The 21,085-nt window shown below is 46.4% G+C and overlaps 1 protein-coding gene across 1 annotated transcript; it reads left to right on the top strand.

Annotated features, from left to right (window-relative positions):
• The first annotated feature begins 1,387 nt into the window (after positions 1-1,387).
• On the top strand, positions 1,388-4,364 carry LOC124677265 (ankyrin repeat domain-containing protein 13C-like). Its single transcript, XM_047213270.1, has 2 exons — positions 1,388-2,848; positions 3,720-4,364. Exons 1-2 carry the CDS (start codon positions 1,388-1,390, stop codon positions 4,062-4,064), a joined length of 1,806 nt encoding a protein of 601 aa, XP_047069226.1. The 3' UTR covers positions 4,065-4,364.
• Positions 4,365-21,085: the final 16,721 nt, after the last annotated feature.

The raw sequence follows: 21,085 nt of genomic DNA, 5'->3' as shown, positions 1-21,085 counted from the left end.
TTTTCCATCCGGACGGCGTAAATCGGCCCAGTCGCGCCCCCGGTTTCTCGTTTTCGTCCGGATTTGGGCCTAAATTCATCCGGCGATCCCACGCCATCCCCGGCCCCCCGGGGAGCTTTCGGGGACTCCGGACGAAACAAAAGCGCGCGTGGCCCCAACTTGTCGGCGACAATGGCACGGGTTTGTACGGCAATACCCTCGTCTTCCCGATCTACGGCAATACCCTCGTCTTCCCGATCTACGGCAATACCCTCGTCGAACGAAAGCTTTGAACTCTCAAGTGGTGCAACATAGATAGATTATATATATTTCGAATATAATTCGAATAAACATAAAAATTACATATAAAAACTTTAAAACAAACTTAAACTACTTCTTCTTCCTACGTGGCCCCGCCTCATCGTCGTGGCGGCGACGCTTCCGGCTCGTCACCTCCTCGTCGGAGGAAGTTGAGTCCTCCTCCTCGTCAGTGTCCTCATCCTCTTCGTCGTCCTCCTCCTGCTGCTCCTCCTCCTCTTCCTCGGCCTGCTCCTTGGCCTCTTCGTCCTCCTCCTCGTCGCCATCCCATGCGTCCTCCTCCTCGTCGTCATCCCATTCGTCCTCGCTGGCCGGCGGGGGGGAATCGTCGCTGCTGGACGATGCAGCTTTATCCCACCAATGGCGCCATCCAGGCGGCTTCCCTCGCTCGTCGGTGTCCGATGGCCAAGAGAGATCGCTCATGGTTGACGGAGGATGGTGAGGAGAGAACGGATGAATGGCGTCGGCCGTCGGAAACCGTATATGTAGGTCTCTCGACGAAGAGAGCGGCGGTTGCTCTTCCGCGGAGTTCATGCTCCATTACGGCGGTTCTCGCATCGAGGCCACTTCGACCGTTCCCGACGAGTCGTTTCGGCTCTCCAGACCACTTCGCGACGGTTCAATGCGTCGAGGGCACTCCGACGATTGCCCTTCCCGGTGACTGCACCGTCGCTATGCACGCGGTGGGTGCGCGTCAGAAGACGATCATGGGCTCGCGGCTGGAAAAATGGGCCTCCCCAGGCCACAAAATACATCCATCCGGTGATAAATAACGCCGGATTTCGGCCTTGGGAGCCCAAACGGCTGGGATGCTATTAGAGACGCTCTTAGTGTATACATTTTATGAGGACAGATACACTGATTGACGGTACAGTAGTTGTCCATTATGAACCCGGCTCGGCCCGGTCCATGTTTAGCCCATCCTTGACACCTTTCTCGCTTGTCTTGTTTCTTCCCCAGCGGTTCACCGTTTCCCCCAACGGTCCCAACCTCACCTCCCCACTCCCCACTCCACTCCATCCCCACGCACCAGCGGAACGAGACGCTACAATCCCAAGGTCTCCTATCCCCGAGCAGGAGCAGCCAGGCAATGTCAGTCCAGGACCCGTCCCCGTCCCCGGCGGCGCGGCCCAAGCGCACGTCGTCGGCGCCGATCCGGCCCCCCGACTACGCGCACAGCCCGGCGCATCACTGCGTCGCGATGCGGGACGCCGCCGGTCTGTCCGCCATCCTCGCCGGCCTCCCTCCCCTCGCCCACCCGTCGCGCATCCTCTCCGCCGCGGACGCCTCGCGCGAGGCCCGCCTCGCGGCATCCGTCTCCGCGGCGCTCGACCGCCGCGACGTGCCAGGCGGGGACACCGCGCTCCACCTCGCCGTGCGGCTCCGGCTCCCCTCCCTCGCGTCCGCGCTCGCCGCCGCCGGCGCGGACCCCACGCTCCAGAACCACGCCGGCTGGACGCCGCTCCAGGAGGCGCTCTGCCTCGGCTGCAAGGAAATCTCCGCCTTCCTCCTCCGCGCGCACCGGCTGGCGGCCTGGGCCAAGCTCCGCCGCCGGGCGCCCGCGCTCTCCGCCGCGCTCCGCCGGGTCCAGGACTTCTACCTCGAGGTGGACTTCCACTTCGAGAGCTCCGTCGTGCCGCTGCTCTCGCGCGCCGCGCCCTCCGACACCTACCGCATATGGAAGCGCGGCGCCAACCTGCGCGCCGACACCACGCTCGCCGGGTTCGACGGCCTCCGCATCCGCCGCGCCGACCACTCCTTCCTCTTCTTCGGCGAGGAGACCGACGCCGGCGGCCGCCTCCTCCCGCCCGGCTCGCTCCTCGTGCTCCACCGCGGCAAGCGCGAGGTGCACGACGCCTTCGCGGCGGCCGCCGCCGCCGGCGACGAGGACGCGGCCACCTCCGACGCCGCCGCCTACCGGCCGGGCCTCAACATCACCTCCGCGAGGCTCGTGCCGAGGACCACGTGGCTGCGCAAGGAGAAGATGGAGAACGTCGGGGAGTGGAAGGCGCGGGTCTTCGACGTCCACAACGTCGTCTTCTCCTTCCGCACGCTCAAGGCTGCCAGCGCCGGCCGCAAGGACTTCACATTCGAGCTCGCAGTAGATGAGGACGACGAGTTCTTGCCGCTGGAGATCCGGGATGACGACGAGGACGGCGACTTCTTGGTCGCGGACATCCCCCCGCCCCCGTCGCGGCGCAGCTGCTACGTGCCCGGCCGGCGCAGCGTCGCAGGGCCGCCCTCGCACATGGGGACGCCGCAGAGGAGGAGGAACAGCGTGGACGTGCCGCGCCGGCTGCCGACCTGCGCGTCAGTGGGCCGCGGCGAGGACAGCATGTTCGGCCGGCCCGCGGCCACCGGGGGAACCAAGTGGAAGGAGGAGGAGACGGTGAAGACGCTGCGGCCGACTGTCTGGCTCACAGAGGATTTTCCTCTGAGCGTCGACGAGTTCTTGCCGTTGCTGGACATCCTGGCGACCCGGGTGCGCGCCGTTCGCCGCCTCCGTGAGCTGCTCACCACCAAATTTCCACCGGGGACATTCCCTGTCAAGGTAACTTTCAGTCTGCTCCTCTGCCCTAGCGACAACGCAAGTTCGTGTACTCTTTATTCTGAAACAAGCTCATCAGTTTCACTGGCTGTGCAAATTTGACTACTAGAATTTAGAATTAGTCTCTAGCAATTTTACAAAGTGAACGAGCTGCTGTCTTTCATTGACCCAAAAGTCATCTGAATCAAGCAAAGTAATTGATGAATCATCTGCTATTTACTCCACATGTGCATGAATAAAACTCTGTAAATTTCTGGGTTTATTGCTATTCATCGTTACTTGCCATAATTGGGACTACACCTAGCTGTTTATAGCATGAAGAACAGCAATGGCACCAGCATGTAGTGAAAGCTCTGGACTAATGTAAATGTGGAACAGCTTGTAGGGAAACAATTTATAAGTGAGTTTACTCAGTTCACATTCTCATCTGATGGTGCATTGCCCAGGAAGGAGGCAACTTCCAGATTTGATCAATGCTGGGGAGTTGAATAGTAAATGATGTCTAATAAATATCTTCCAAGGGTACAAACTGGTTTAAAAGGAGGGCAAATATGGTTCAAAAAAGTACTAATAGCCATTGAAGTACAAGCATACCACTTGGTGAAATGTCATTTTGCTTCATCATCATGTTCTGAAGACTACTATGCATCATCCTTTTTTCTGAAGAGTGATTGTTGGAAGCATGGGATCGGCTCGCTGTCCATAGCCATAATTCGTGTTTCTGCTTACTGATTTTACTGATGCATGCATGCAGCTATGGAGTAAAGATGTTGTCTTTCAGTTCTGCTAACTGATGATTCTGTTGCTCATGCTTTGGTTGCGATTCGTTGTTATGTGTGAATTCAGCTAACTCATGAATCTGTTGTTCATGCAGGTTGCGATCCCTGTTGTTCCAACTGTCAGGGTAGTCATAACTTTCAACAAGTTCGTCCCCCTTGTGGAGCCAGAGGAGTTCTTCACGCCGATGTCGAGCCCCAGCCTATTGGCGAGCCCAGGTCCAGGCTCCATCATGCCTAAGCCAGACGTCCACAAGAGCTCCTATCTGAGGTGGACGTCGAAGAACTCCAGAGCAAAACCAGTGAACCTGTCGCAGGTCGCGGACAACACCGACCCCTTCACCATACCCAGCGACTACACCTGGGTAAACCTGGGTTCCAGCAAGAGCAAAGACAAGAAGTCATCCAAGACCAGTAAAAAAGGCAAGAGCAAAGAGACCTAACTGTCTAGCGGTGTCTAGAGTTAGTGTGGAGCTAATACACCATTGCTCAGAAGGCCAGAACCTGTAATTACCGAGCATCTGGGATGAGCCTCCTAAATACCTAGAGTTAGCGTGTACTGTATTTGCCAGGAAACAGCTGGTGTGGAACCAGGTCTGCTGATTTTCATTTCCTCTTTATGTTTGCCTCTTGTTCACTGACTGTTGTTCTTCAGCAATGTTGTTGTAAAAACTGGGCGGCACCAAATTGCAGAAGCTGCTATTTTAGATGCTACAAGGATTCCTTCAGTTCTTCTATATCTACTGCATATTTCCACCCCTTATGTACTATCAGCTTATTTCAGCTCTTCAGTGTGCACCTGTTCTGGAGACCGATCTTCTTACTTGATCACATTCTGATATTCTTTCCTGGAGTGGAAAGGGATGTGGTGGAAGAAGGGTTCGTCGATCGAGGAGTTTGATGGATCTTTTTTCTCTTGTGGGGATCATTATGATGGCTATTGCGGTGATGCTGCCTCTGCAAAAGATGTGTTAGCGTGTGTTGTGTGTCCGTGCTTTGTAGCGCAGAATCATTGGCCTACATGCAGCCTTTACAGGCGTTCCTTTCCTTGCCGGGCGGTGAATAGTTGGCACCGTGAGTTTCACTCGCAAACGCCTAGTATTCAGAGAAAAAAAGTATCCGGTGGAGAGAACGCAAGCTATCTGAAAACGATATCAAAAACTGGAGTATATGAAACCTTACTCTCACATACAGTACGGTCAATCAAACTATACTCTTCATAACTTCATTCGCCAACAGAGAACACCAAGTACCATGACACAAGGTAAATTGAGACTAAATAAGAGAGAGTTTTCTAACCTCCCGGGTCGCCTCACGGGCGACTCCGGAGGACCCCCACGCCGCCACCTCCAGAGTTCCTCGATCCGCAGCGCTGTCCACCCTGCCGCCGCCGAAGGAGGCTGCCCGTCGGCGGACGGTGGCGGTGGGGTGCATCAGTAAGCTTTTTATCTGTTTTTAGTTGGCTCTAGATGCAATCTTCCGGTCTACTACTTGCCCCCGATCTAGCCATGGCTGGTTGCCCCGATCTGATCGCATCGCATCTGACCGCCTTCGAGGAAGCTGCCGATCTATGTGCATGCTATCGGGCCACTGCTGGACTGCAAAAGAAACGGAGTCGTGAGCCATGGCGATGGCGGCGGCGACACAAGTGACCGGCCGGCCGGAGCGTGTGATAGCTGGGCCATGTATCATCTACGAACCAGCAGCATGCACGCACCGGCTGAAGATTGTTGGGCATGATCTGATGCTGTACACGGATCTGCACGTGTACGCAGAACTGTTGGCATTGCCATCAGATCAGATCATCTGATCTAGTCGAATAAAGGTCCTAGGGTTTTTCTCACGCTAAGACGAAGATCCGCCTGATGTTGGTCTTCATTGATCTGGTTGTAGTGTCGTGTTCCGGAAGGCTCTGCCGGTAACAGTGCATCTTTTGCCTGAGTTTGCTGGATCGGATGGTATTCGGTCGTGCGCTCCCATGTTTTTCTCTGCCTGTTTAGGTTCAGAGGGAGCGCTTCGAAGCTCGGTCAGCTGTTAATATCATGGGGCATGTTCTCGTTCCATGGTGCTGACGGAGATTGTCATGGAGACCGTGATCCGGTGGACTGACAATAGTGGTTCGAGTCATTGCGGTGTTGAGGAATTGGCTTCTTGATCTGAGACTTGGAGCAGCGGCATGCAAGTGGGGGCGACTGCACAGGAGAAGTTCATAGTCATACCTCTCAGGGTGAAAACCCAAGGTCTGGCCTTAGTTGGTTGTGCCTGGCAACAACAGCCTTGTTGAAGGCATTGTTTTGAGAGCGAATACTTTCTTCAGGGTGAAAACCTACGATCTATGATCGGGCGATGACGGTGTTTGCGCACTGTTCCCTTCTTGAAGGCGTCGCTTTTGAAGAGTTGGACTTCAGGTGCTGTCTTGGTGGTGGTAGTGTTGTTGTTTCAAGGATTGAATCACTGTAGCGGGACTTTTCTTTTTTTGTAATTTTTTCTTTCTTTTTTGGATGTGTGCATCCGTACTACCGCTAGGGCCGCTAGGGTAATACGTTGTTGCAGAGGCTGGGTGTAATTGGTATCTTCACGATATTAATATATACTCTTTATCGAAAAATGACACAAGGTAAATTATTTTTTCGTGAATTCTAGCCAACCAGTACTTAGATACATCCATATTAGTGCCAAATAATACGGATTGAAGGGAGTATATGAAACCTTACTGTCACATACAATACTTACAATCAAAATATACTCTTCATTCACTAACAGAGAACACCAAGTAGAAGAAAGTGAACAACCGGCGGAGGGGGTTAGGCGACCACGCCGCCGGCCCCAAAGCGTTCCTCTCCCATCCACCCCTGCCTCTCGCGCCACTGGAGGATCCGCCCCGGGCGAAACCATCGTGGCGGCGGCGGCGCGGACCTTCCCCCCGGACGGCGGCTCTCCTTCCTCGCGGCGGCGGTATTCTTCGGTAGCGATTCAGCGGCGGTGTGGTGTCGCGACCCTTCCCACCGATCTCTACGCCTTGACAATGACGAGGGGTTTGGCCCCCTCCGGTGGGTTGGCCCTGTGGTGGCGTCGACAACCTTGGGTCCATTGGTGGCCATGGGCCAGGGTGGGGCTGAGGCGTTTGCTGCAACGGCGTGGAGGCGCTAGCTACTGTTGCCGGGTGCCATGGTGGTGTCGTGGTTGCGGGCTAGCTGGCCGAGGCCCTGCGTTGGATGTGGCTTTAATCCTCATCTCCCATATGTTTCAGCTGCATCGGGGTTGCAGTGTATGGTCAGGCGAAATTCCTGCTTGGCGGTGGCCGATGCTGAGCACGACGATGGCTACGAGCGTTGTTACCTTGCTGAAGGCATGGTCATGGCCTTCATCATGCCTTTCTTATCCTTTGATGCCCATGCCTTTCTTATCCTTTGATGCCCGGGGGAAACCCTAGGTCTGGTTCACCGGACTAGGCGGCGGCACCAAGGTGTCGTTATCTTCTTAAAGACGTTGTCTAGGCCACCGAGGATGGACCGATGCAGAATTCGGAGTCTCGGGATGGTGATGTGCTGTAGGTGGTGGCTGCGGCCCAAGGCTTGTGCTTCCGGGGCGCAATGTACGGCGTGGCAGACGCTCTGTTCGGTGTCTTCTCCAAGTATGCCAAGACCCTGCCTTCTTCTCGCTGACTCCTGTAGGTGCATGAGGGGATGTACGTTGGTCCGGCTTGCTTTGGAGTCGAGGTCGAGTTTCGGTGTTGTCTTGCTTGGTTCATGACGCGGTCCTAAAACCATGTGCTCCTCTTCTCGCCATTCGTGGTAGAATGTTGGGCAAGGAGAGTCGTTTATCATCGAATGTGTAGGGGTGTGTTGTTTGCCGTTTGACGTTGTATTGTGTGAAGTGGAGTTGTAGCCTCCTTAGCGTTGTACCAGCTGTTTTGGTCTCTTCTATATAATTGATACCCCTTCAAGGATGTATTTTCGAAAGAAAGAACACTAAGTACTATGACAGTAGGCCAATCCATTTTTTCGTTAATTCTAGCCAACCGTAGGACTATCTCGTTGTCAAGCTCTATTCACCGCCCCGCCAAAACGCCCTAGATATTTAGCCATTCCATCCGGCGTTGAGCCCTGGCAGTTCAACATCCTGCCTTGTGGCGTTGATCGTAGAATCTGTTAACGTAACAGTGATTAGCGGGGAGGGAAATGATTGTACCAGGCTCATTTTTGCCAGGCGAAATTTGTCAATTGTCAAGACGAAATCCTCTAAAAAGTAACCATCCTCCCCATGCATTATGGGACCTGATAGGAGCTTCTCACCTCAAAAGTAAAGAAACACAAGCATGTCGAGCCGTTTACACTAGACTGCTACGGTCAACTAGACAAATCTTGCAGGGAGGTACAAAGAATCTAGTGAGATTTTACCCCTCTTTTGCACTTCCACGCAAATAAAGAAGACTAAAGCAAGGTGATGTGATACTTCTGCAGGCACCGTACAAGATAGAGATACAAGAACCTGGGGCTTTGTAGAGTACTGGTAGTCCCTTCATTTACTTGGACGGCTTCTCTACGGTGCTTGGCTGCTGCTGGCTGAGTGTAATGGGGTTTGCTTCCATGAACTCCCTCCTCGAGAATCCTTCATTCTTTAATTTATTCGTAAACGAGATTTGATCTTAGCAGCTCGATGCATTTTAGAGCATCACTAGCAGTGCCCTTAAAAATCTAACTCTTAAAACACAAATACAAATTAAGAAAAACGAGTTTTAAGGGTCGAAAACAACCCCATATGGGAATATTCCAGGAATATTGCTGAAAACGACTTTCTTTTCTTATACTTCATCTTCTTCACTCGCCCTGGCCTCCCGCACGCTGCCCTCCGCCATCCTCCGGCCCCTGCCTCACCCCCGCCTCGTCCACGCCCCTGCCTCGTTCGTGCCGCCCTCACCCTGTATGGCTTTATGCCAGTCGTTGGCGTCATGCTGGGAGTCAAAGGTTAGATCTCTCTAGCCAGATCCAGATCTTGTTGCTATTATTCTTCCTTGCTGCGGAGCTCCATCGGGCGGAGCCACATGCGGCGGTGAGGATCTCCACCTGCAGCTCCAAAAATAAGGTATGTGATTGCTGCAAGCTTCGTTCTTTTGTGCTGCCTGCACCTTCTTCTCTGGCCGGCCATGGAGGGGAGGGTAGAAGATGGTGCTGAAGCTCGAAGGATTCAAGGCTCACGGCGGTGGGGATTTTCTGCTGCGTTTTCGAGCTCAATTACAGCGTCCGGGAGCAGGCCGCTGATCTTTGATGTCAAAAATGGGCATCTTGTGACGCCATGGATGCGTCCACTCAATCTCCAGTGGAGGAGGCCCTTCTTCGATGGAGCTGCGGCGGCACCTTCCACCTTCTTCATTGAAGGAGATATGCCCTAGAGGCAATAATAAAGTGGTTATTATTTATATCTTTATGTTTATGATAAATGTTTATATATCATGCTATAATTGTATTAACCGAAATATTAGTACATGTGTGATATGTAGACAAACAAAGAGTCCCTAGTATGCCTCTTAACTAGCTTGTTGATTAATGGATGATTAGTTTCATAATCATGAACATTGGATGTTATTAATAACAAGGTTATATCATCGTATGAATGATGTAATGGACACACCCAATTAAGCGTAGCATAAGATCTCGTCATTAAGTTATTTGCTATAAGCTTTCGATACATAGTTACCTAGTCCTTATGACCATGAGATCATGTAAATCACTTATACCGGAAAGGTACTTTGATTACATCAAACGCCACTGCGTAAATGGGTGGTTATAAAGGTGGGATTAAGTATCCGGAAAGTATGAGTTGAGGCATATGGATCAACAGTGGGATTTGTCCATCCCGATGACGGATAGATATACTCCGGGCCCTCTCGGTGGAATGTCGTCTAATGTCTTGCAAGCATATGAATAAGTTCATAAGAGACCACATACCACGGTACGAGTAAAGAGTACTTGTCGGAGACGAGGTTGAACAAGGTATAGAGTGATACCGAAGATCAAACCTCGGACAAGTAAAATATCACGTGACAAAGGGAATTGGTATCGTATGTGAATGGTTCATTCGATCACTAAAGTCATCGTTGAATATGTGGGAGCCATTATGGATCTCCGGATCCCGCTATTGGTTATTGGTCGGAGTGAGTACTCAACCATGTCCGCATAGTTCACGAACCGTAGGGTGACACACTTAAAGTTGGATGTTGAAATGGTAGAACTTGAATATGGAATGGAGTTCGAATATTTGTTCGGAGTCCCGGATGAGATCCCGGACATCACGAGGAGTTCCGGAATGGTCCGGAGAATAAGATTCATATATAGGAAGTCATATTCCAAGTTTGGAAATGATCCGAGTGCATTTATGGCAGGTTCTAGAAGGTTCTAGAAAAGTCCGGAAGAAATCACCATGGAAAGTAGAGTCCCGGAGGGACTCCACCTTGCATGACCAGCCAACCCTAAAGGGGAGGAGTCCAAGGTGGACTCCCCTAGGGTGGCCGGCCAACCCACCTCAAGGAAAGGTGGGAGTTCCACCTTGGGTAGGACTCCCTCCTTGAGTAGGTTTCCCACATATGGGAGGTTTTAGTGTTGGGGTCTTATTCGAAGACTTGGACTAGAACTCTTGGTGCTTCCACCTATATAATGAGGGGCCTAGGAGAGGGGCTGACCACTTCAAGCCTCAGCCTTGGCCGCACCCCTTAGAGGGCCGGCGCCCAACCCCCTCTCTCCCCAAACCCTAGCGGTCTCTCTCCTCCACCACATCCCGCACGCTTAAGCGAAGCTCCGCCGGATTTCTCCACCACCACCGACACCACGCCGTCGTGCTGTCGGATTCAAAAGGAGCTACTACTTCCGCTGCCCGCTGGAACGGGGAGGTGGACGTCGTCTTCATCAACAACCGAACGTGTGACCGAGTACGGAGGTGCTGCCCGTTCGTGGCGCCGGAAGCGATCGTGATCAAGATCTTCTACGCGCTTTTGCAAGCGGCAAGTGAACGTCTACCGCAGCAACAAGAGCCTCATCTTGTAGGCTTTGGAATCTCTTCAAGGGTGAGACTCGATACCCCCCTCGTTGCTACCATCTTCTAGATTGCATCTTGGCTTGGATTGCGTGTTCGCGGTAGGAAATTTTTTGTTTTCTATGCAACGTTATCCTACAGTGGTATCAGAGCCGTGTCTATGCATAGATGGTTGCACGAGTAGAACACAATGGTTTTGTGGGCGTTGATGCTCTTGTTATCTTTAGTTTGAGTACTTTGCATCTTTGTGGCATAGTAGGATGAAGCGGCTCGGACTAACTTTACATGACCGCGTTCATGAGACTTGTTCCTCGTTCGACATGCAACTTGTATTGCATAAGAGGCTTTGCGGGTGTATGTCTCTCCTACTATAGTGAAGATTCAATTTACTCTTCTATTGACAACACTAGTATCACCGTTGTGGTTCATGTTCGTAGGTAGATTAGATCTTACTCGAAAACCCTAAACCACGTAAAATATGCAAACCAAATTAGAGACGTCTAACTTGTTTTTGCAGGGTTTGGTGATGTGATATGACCATAATGTGATGATGAATATGTATGAGATGATCATTATTGTATTGTGGCAACCGGCAGGAACCTTATGGTTGTCTTTATATTTCATGTTGAGTAGTATTTCAAAGTAGTTGTAATAGTTGCTACATGAGGTGAACAACCATGAAGACGGCGCCATGGACCTTGACGCTACGCCTACGATGATGGAGATCATGCCCGTTGATGATGGAGATCATGTCCGTGCTTTAGAGATGAAGATCGAAGGCGCAAAGACAAAAGGGCCATATCATATCACATATGAATTGCATGTGATGTTAATCCTTTATGCATCTTATTTTGCTTAGATCGCGACGGTAGCATTATAAGATGATCCCTCACATTAATATCAAGATAATAAAGTGTTCTCCCTCGTATGCACCGTTGCACGGCTTCTTCGTTTCGAAGCATCTCGTGATGATCGGATGTGATAGACTCAACGTTCACATACAACGGGTGTAAGCCATGTTGCACACGCGGAATACTTGGGTTTGCTTGACGAGCCTAGCATGTACAGACATGGCCTCGGGACAACGGAAACCGAAAGGTTGAACACGAGTCATATGGATGATATGATCAACATGTTGATGTTCACCATTGAAGCTACATCATCTCACGTGATGATCGGTTTTGGTGTAGTGGATTTGGATCGTGTACCACTTAACAACTATGAGGGATGTTGTATTAAGTGGGAGTTCATTAGTAATTAGATTAAAACATGAACTAATTATCATAAACATAGTCTGAGTAGTATTTTGAATTAATTTTGTAGTATTGGCATCCGTTTTCTACCATGCGCTAGTCCTGTAATTGAGATAGAAATACTGTTAAAATCTGACAAGAAACTTTACGGATTGGTATCGTATTGTTAAAGAATCAAGAATTAATTAAGTCCTATTGCAAACTTTTAGTAAACCTCACATTGTTGATTCAAAGAGCTATGGTTTCAATTAGTACCTAAAGTTATCTTGTCTCCGTGAAACTTGAAGTTCAAATCTGTTTGAAAAATAAGGAGCTGAAAATTTAGTTTTCAGAAATAATCAAGGTATGAGATATATGAAATATCTAAGACCTTATTGCAAGATGATAGAATATAATTTGGTGAGACTACATGAACTCATAAGTTTTATGGGAATGTACGAAGGTTGAAGACGCAAGGCGTCACAATCCTCCAACTATTGGGGCACTAACGATATTCGCATATCCATGAAGTGACCATCCTTAATATGCACCGTTGCTAAGACTCGTCGTTTCGAAGCATCACGTGATGATCGGGTGTGATAGATTCTACGTGTGCATACAACGGGTGCAAGCTAGATTTGCACATGCAAATACCAAGGTTAAAACTTTACGAGCCTAGCATGTACGGACATGGTCTCGGAAAGTCATCATGATATGATGGATAAAATTATGAGTGAAATTGTTCATCATATTACAAGGTTACTAATAGTGAAATCCGGAACACTTGTCATATGATGATCAACTTCAAAATAAGAACCTCAAGGTTATTGGTATCGGACCGACAAACCTAGAAGTTATTAATGTTGAAGTGTTTTTCTGAATAATGAGGAAAGCTAAAAGAGAAACCGCAAAAGATATTTTGGCGGAAAGAAAGAAAAGACTAGAAAGTCTAGCTCAGGTGTATATAAATGATATACATGTTATGATTGTATTCCTAGTTAGGTCACACTATGAAATTCTTGGGTATTAGTACTATATTGGTTGGTATGAAGTGTCATACAAAAACAACGCAATACAAGAATTCAATGACCTAAGTGACTGACAAGGAATATGATAGGAATGCACGCCTGGAACAAGAAATAAAGTGTTATTATGTTCATCGTTGGCATTCTATCTAGCCCTTAGAATTTATAATAAAGAACTTAATAATTGTTATTTTGCTCTGGTCAAATGAAAACAATGAGTTGTTTAAATTATGAAATTACTCCATGTACGATGGATAAGTTATTATAAATCTTAATGGTGAAACACACATACATAACACTGACGCTAAAATGCCATAAGGCAAATGATTTGAATTCCACTTATTTGTGGAACCGCCATTTAGGTCATGTTGGAAAGGAACACATGAAGAAACTCCATGCAAATGGATTTTTGGAGTCATTTGATTTTTTGAATCGTTTGGCACTTGCAAATCTTTTCTAAAAGAGAATGAATAAAATACCGTTCATAGGCCAAGTTTTGAACGGGCAACTAACTTAGTGGAAACATACATGATGATGTATATGGATCATTGGGCATAGTTGTGTGCGGGAGATTCTTATACTTCATGAAAACTTCAAACAATAAATTGAGTATATATATGTGGATATATTCGATAAGGAAGAAGTTTGAAACATTTGAATGGATTCAAATAAATTTCAGCATGAAGTAGAAATCATCGTAATAGAAAAGTCAAATATCTATGATTGGATCATAGTGTAAATATTTGAATTACTAGTTTTAGCGAACATCTAAGAGAGTTATGAAATTGTTCTACAACTCACATTTCTTGGAGTATCATAGTGATGATGAAGTATGCGAGAGATGTATCCAAACCTAGTTGGGTCAATGATGAGATAAAATATTAATGCCATTATATTTTTGTGAATTATGCTTTAGAGACTACCGCTTTACACTGAATAGAGCATCATCATGATCCGTTGAAATGACATCATACGAGTTATGACATGGGTATAAACCCTAATAGTCTTTTCTTAAATTTTGGTATGCATAGCATAAGTAAATAAGTTTACAACCAAAATCGGATGAATGTCTTTGTTGGTTATCCCAGTAGAATTGATTGGGAATTCTTCCCACAATGGAGACAAAGACAAAAGTGTTTGTCAATGTTTCTTATTTCCAAGAAATTGTTTCTAGCGAAGTTTTTGAGTGGGAGGACAATAGAACTTGATAAGGTTTATGAACCTGAGCATAATGATCGAGTAGCGCACAGCATCGGAATTGGTTCCGGAAGCGGCCACGATGATCATGGCTCCTATGACTACAAAGTGTTTTAGCCATGGAGATCGAAGTACATATTGAACCTTGTAGGTATGGTTTACTTTGTGATCAAATAAATGATTTGTGGACAAAGGATTGATTTTGAACAATGATAAACCAACTACAAGCAAAGAAGTTATGATGGGCCCTGACTCCGTTAAAATGGCCATGCACCATGAAATCCATAATAGATGAATACTTTTTGAAAGTAAATGGATCTATAGACTTGGATGAAATATCTTTGAAGAAGCTCGACTTGTTGAAAAATTGTTTACGGCAAAGTTCAAAGAATTGACTACGATAAGATTAGATCTTCCGTAGCAATGCTTATAGTCTATGTGGATTATTCTAGTAATCACTACATATTTCTTTTATGAGATATGCTAGTAGGATGGCAAAATACATTACTTATCAGAAGTATGTATTAAAGGTGTATACAAGATACAACCAAGAGTTTTGTTGGTCCGTGGAATACTAGATAGGTATACGAACTTCAATTGGATGAAGTAAGTATTGCGGAGTTGGAATCTTCACCAGATGAAATAGTCAAAGAGTTTTTGATTTCATCAGAGACGATGAAGAGGCTTGCATTTGCGAGAAATTAAGTGGGAGCGCTAAGACACATTTATAATACTTTATGTAGGTGACATATAGTTAGTTATAAATGATGTAATTATATACTTGATTAAAAGGTTTCATTGAGAAATTAATTTCAATGAAAGGATATGGACTGAAACATATCTAGTGTCAAGATCTCTCGAAGATAGATTGAAACACAAAATAAGTTTAAGTCAAAGTACATAGAATGGATATTGAAAATAGTTCAATATAGAAATATTAAGAAAATATTGTTGTCATGTGAAGTTTTAACAAGACTTGAGTGTATCTGACACTCAATGAGTAAAAACACATGAGTGATTATAGATCACGAATAATATGTACACAATCAGATATCATGTGCTATAAAGTGTTATGAGCATATACCAGAATGATTCATATGATGATCATTGGATCGACTGTAAGAATATCCTTGAGTACTTTAGAAGAACTAAGGATATATATATTTTTTTTGTATGAAGAAATGACAAACAAATCGCTGTAAGGTGTTACACCGATATTGGTTTTGTCACATATAAAATATAATTTCAATCTCAAATTAGATTAAGTGTTGTTTAAAATGGTAGCACAATGAGCTAGAAGTTGTCTATGCTAGATTTAGAAGAGTTCTAAATATTGTGACGGATTCTACAAAAGAAGGCAGAGTATGTCATTGTTTTGACAATGACAAAGAATGTTAAGTCAAGAGGTTCTTTGAGAACTTGGTGTATTTCCGACGCAGTCGGAACTTTGAAGCTATATTGTGTGTGACAATATTAGTGACATATTTCAGACCGCGGAATTAAGGTTCCACCAAAAGACCAAACATATTTAATGCCGACTCATTTGGAAATGAGTGATGCGTTGAGACGCAAATGAATTACAAAATACATACGTTTCTGAGCGTGTCAAGATCCGTTGACTAAAAACCTCTCCCGTGAGCAATACATGATAAAGCACCATAAGGCCAAGGTGTTATATCTTTACAAATGTAAACTAGATTATTGACTCTAGTGCAAGTGGGAGACTGAAGGAGATATGCCCTAGAGGCAGTAATAAAGTGGTTATTATTTATATCTTTATGTTTATGATAAATGTTTATATATCATGCTATAATTGTATTAACCGAAACATTAGTACATGTGTGATATGTAGACAAACAAAGAGTCCCTAGTATGCCTCTTAACTAGCTTGTTGATTAATGGATGATTAGTTTCATAATCATGAACATTGGATGTTATTAATAACAAGGTTATATCATTGTATGAATGATGTAATGGACACACCCAATTAAGCGTAGCATAAGATCTCGTCATTAAGTTATTTGCTATAAGCTTTCGATACATAGTTACCTAGTCCTTATGACCATGAGATCATGTAAATCACTTATACCGGAAAGGTACTTTGATTACATCAAACGCCACTCGCGTAAATGGGTGGTTATAAAGGTGGGATTAAGTATCCGGAAAGTATGAGTTGAGGCATATGGATCAACAAGTGGGATTTGTCCATCCCGATGACGGATAGATATACTCCGGGCCCTCTCGGTGGAATGTCGTCTAATGTCTTGCAAGCATATGAATAAGTTCATAAGAGACCACATACCACGGTACGAGTAAAGAGTACTTGTCAGGAGACGAGGTTGAACAAGGTATAGAGTGATACCGAAGATCAAACCTCGGACAAGTAAAATATCACGTGACAAAGGGAATTGGTATCGTATGTGAATGGTTCATTCGATCACTAAAGTCATCGTTGAATATGTGGGAGCCATTATGGATCTCCAGATCCCGCTATTGGTTATTGGTCGGAGTGAGTACTCAACCATGTCCGCATAGTTCACGAACCGTAGGGTGACACACTTAAAGTTGGATGTTGAAATGGTAGAACTTGAATATGGAATGGAGTTCGAATATTTGTTCGGAGTCCCGGATGAGATCCCGGACATCACGAGGAGTTCCGGAATGGTCCGGAGAATAAGATTCATATATAGGAAGTCATATTCCAAGTTTGGAAATGATCCGGTGCATTTATGGCAGGTTCTAGAAGGTTCTAGAAAAGTCCGGAAGAAATCACCATGGAAAGTAGAGTCCCGGAGGGACTCCACCTTGAATGACCAGCCAACCCTAAAGGGGAGGAGTCCAAGGTGGACTCCCTAGGGTGGCCGGCCAACCCACCTCAAGGAAAGGTGGGAGTCCCACCTTGGGTAGGACTCCCTCCTTGAGTAGGTTTCCCACATATGGGAGGTTTTAGTGTTGGGGTCTTATTCGAAGACTTGGACTAGAACTCTTGGTGCTTCCACCTATATAATGAGGGGCATAGGAGAGGGGCTGACCACTTCAAGCCTCAGCCTTGGCCGCACCCCTTATAGGGCCGGCGCCCAACCCCCTCTCTCCCCAAACCCTAGCGGTCTCTCTCCTCCACCACATCCCGCACGCTTAAGCGAAGCTCCGCCGGATTTCTCCACCACCACCGACACCACGCCGTCGTGCTGTCCGGATTCAAGAAGAGCTACTACTTCGCTGCCCGCCGGAACGGGGAGGTGGACGTCGTCTTCATCAACAACCGAACGTGTGACCGAGTACGGAGGTGCTGCCCGTTCGTGGCGCCGGAAGCGATCGTGATCAAGATCTTCTACGCGCTTTTGCAAGCGGCAAGTGAACGTCTACCGCAGCAACAAGAGCCTCATCTTGTAGGCTTTGGAATATCTTAAAGGGTGAGACTCGATACCCCCCTCGTTGCTACCATCTTCTAGATTGCATCTTGGCTTGGATTGCGTGTTCGCGGTAGGAAATTTTTGGTTTTCTATGCAACGTTATCCTACATTCATCCCTTGTGGTCTCGTCCCCGGTGATGAAGACGGTGGCTGTCGGTGGTCTCCATCTCCCGAGTTCAGCGGTGAGGCAGATGGACTGGATCGCGTTTCCACAAAAGTTTCTGAGGTCCTCTATGTGTGTTTCTAGGACTAGCCTGTAATTTTTTTCTCCTAAGGTCCTATGTGTAATTTGTACCACCGCTTTGAATGAAATGAAGCAGCTCTAGGTCCTTCGGGACCTTTCCCTTTCAAAAGAAAAAAAAAGAGTCTCGCTGGAGTAAGTCGTCCATGTTCGCAGACGGGGTCGCCTTTCTAGGCCATCTTCAACGGGCCAACTTAATTTGGACGTCTAAAATGGCACGACGTGTCCACTTGCATCCCCTCGTGACATGAAAATGATGTTTTCGGTCCAATGTATAAATATTTTTACCTATTTTTTATTTTTCATATAACCATAGATAGAAACATTACATGAACTACTACATAGTTTGAAACATGGTTTCAAAACTGTAAAATGAAAAAAAACCTAACTAGTGTTGGACTCGATGGTTTCGTTCTTTCGCTCGCCAAACTAGAAAATCCAACTGGGTTTTGTGTGCCTATATTATAGGTGAGGATGTAAACGGCGAAAAGCTTTTGAGTTTGCATTTCGAACAAGAACGGTGAACTTGAGGGATATTTCACAACCAAAATACTCACAAATAATTTTCTATAGATTCAATGTTTTGTATAGATGTCAGAAACCATGTGTTATCATCGTATACGGTTTCCATGTGTTATAGGTGAGGATGTAAACGGCGAGAAGCTTTTGAGTTCGCATTTCGAACGAGAACGGTGAACTTGAGGGATATTTCACAACCAAAATACTCACAAATAATTTTCTATAGATTCAATGTTTTGTATACATATCAGAAACCATGTGTTATTGATACGTCCAAAACGTATCTACTTTCCCGAACACTTTTGCTATTGTTTTGCCTCTAATTTGTGTGTTTTGGATGCAACTAACACGGACTAACGCTGTTTTCAGCAGAACTGTTCTGGTGTCTCGTTTTTGTGCGTAAATCCAACTTTCGGGAAAAACCCGGAATTTATACGGAAGACCCTATTTTCCCGGAACACTTACGGAGCCGAAGGGCAAGTCAGGTGGAGGCCCGAGGGCCCCACACCCTAGGGCGGCGCGGCCCGGAGGGGGCGCGCGGCCCTAGCGTGTGGCCCCCTCGGCAGGCCTCCGACGCCCTCCTTCGGACTACTTATCGCCCTCGACCTAAAAACGCACGGAGAGAAGTCGAAGTCGCCAGAAACCCTCCAAAACGCCGCCACATCGCGAAACTCCGTCTCGGGAGCCAGAAGTCTCCGTTCTGGCACTCCACCGGGACGGGGAATTGGAAGAGATCATCGCCACCATCACCACCGACGCCTCTTCATCAACCAGCCATGTTTCCCCCATCCATGTGTGAGTAATTCCCCCGCTGTAGGCTGAAGGGGATGGTAGGGATTGGATGAGATTGGTCATGTAATAGTGTAAGATTGTTAGGGCATAGTGCCTAGTGTCCGTAATTGGTACTTTGATGATATTGTTGCAACTTGTTATGCTTAATGCTTGTCACTAGGGCCCGAGTGCCATGATCTCAGATCTGAACATGTTACTATTTCATCATGATATTCATTGTTTATGGTCTTACCCGCAAGTTGTATACACATGTCGTCTGTCCGGAACCAATGGCCCCGAAGTGACGAAATCGGGACAACCGGAGGGGATGGCAGTGATGTGAGGATCACATGTGTTCACGGAGTGTTAATGCTTTGCTCCGGTACTCTATTAAAAGGAGTACCTTAATATCTAGTAGATTCCCTTGAGGCCCGGCTGCCACCGGCTGGTAGGACAAAAGATGTTGTGCAAGTTTCTCATTGCGAGCACGTACGACTATAATTGGAACACATGCCTATTGATTGCTTTGTACTTATACACCGTTTTATTATTATCCGCAAATGCCCCGCTTGATTGTTACATGAGTTTCTCTCATCCATGCAACGCCCGTTATCCGTCCCCGTGCCTACAGTATTTTAATCCTGCTCGTTTACTATAATCACTACTGCTGTCTTTGTTACTCTGTCGCTATTATTTCATTATCGTCTATCGCTATAAAACTGCATTACTATCGATAAACTCTTGCGAGCAAGTCTGTTTCCAGTGTGCAGCTGAATTGACAACTCCGTCGTTAAGGCTTTCAAGTATTCTTTGTCTCCCCTTGTGTCGAATCAATAAATTGGGTTTTACTACCCGCGAAGACTGCTGCGATCCCCTATACTTGTGGGTTATCAAGACCGTTTTCTGGCGCCGTTGCCGGGGAGCATAGCTTTATTTGGAAGTTCACTTGGATTGATATTGTTCGCTGCAAATTCTCCATCATGGGTAAAACTCGCGATCCTAGAGTCGCCATATTACCATCCACTACAAGAAAAGGTACAACTCTGAGTACCTCTGCTGCTCTTGGTTCACCATCTGTGATTGATAAACTTGTTTCACCACCACATGCTTCACATGCTGGTACTTCTGCCGAATCTGAAAATTCTTATAATATTGATGATGCTTCTGCTGTGCTTGATGATAGTGGTTCATTGGGATCCTTTCTAGATGCTACAATTGCTAGGTCTAGACAAATTGAAAATGCTGAAACTCCCGATGCTACTACACTCGTTAGTTCACCCGAACTTGATTATTCTAGTGATGATCCCGATGAAGATTATGTGGAGCTTAATGATGATCTTATTAATAGATGCAATACTACTGCTGATGCAAGTAAAATTAAAAAGTTTCTCACACAATATACTGTTAGACATAAGTTATCTCCTGATCCTAAATTTGCTACATCTCCTATATGCATTAAGGATAAAGATTATGAGTTTTCTCTTGATCTATCTCATATAGCTATTGTAGAGAAAGCACCCTTTTGTGGTACTGAAAAAGAAAGTGCTGTAGAACACATGATTGAACTTTCTTCTATGAGTAGTTTGTTTTCCGATGATATCAAGATGCGTACTTACTTTGTCGCTAAAATTTTTCCTTTCTCATTAAAGGATGATGCTAAAACTTGGTATAATAATTTGCCTCCTGGTTCTATTAAAAATCCAACTCGATTTGCGTGATGTTTTCTTTCGAAAATACTTTCCTGCTAGTGCTCAACATATTGCTTTACAGAGAATTTATAGATTTGACCAGGGAGATGAAGAGAAATTGCCTGAGGCTTGGGCAAGATTTTGTTCTCTTATCAGAGCTCGACCTGGACATGATTTAGAAAAGAATGATTTACTTGATATATTTTATAGTGGACTAACCATTGAGTCTAGGGCATACCTGGATAGTTGTGCTGGTTGTGTTTTCAGGAAAAGAACTCCAGACGAAGTCGAAGAATTATTGGCTAAAATAGGCCGGAATCATGATGATTGGACTACGCCCGAACCAATT

Source organism: Lolium rigidum, chromosome 7 (assembly GCF_022539505.1).
Source record: "Lolium rigidum isolate FL_2022 chromosome 7, APGP_CSIRO_Lrig_0.1, whole genome shotgun sequence".
NCBI lineage: Eukaryota > Viridiplantae > Streptophyta > Magnoliopsida > Poales > Poaceae > Lolium > Lolium rigidum.
Note: the sequence above shows the minus strand (reverse complement) of the source record. Positions and strands in the feature narration are given on the sequence as shown.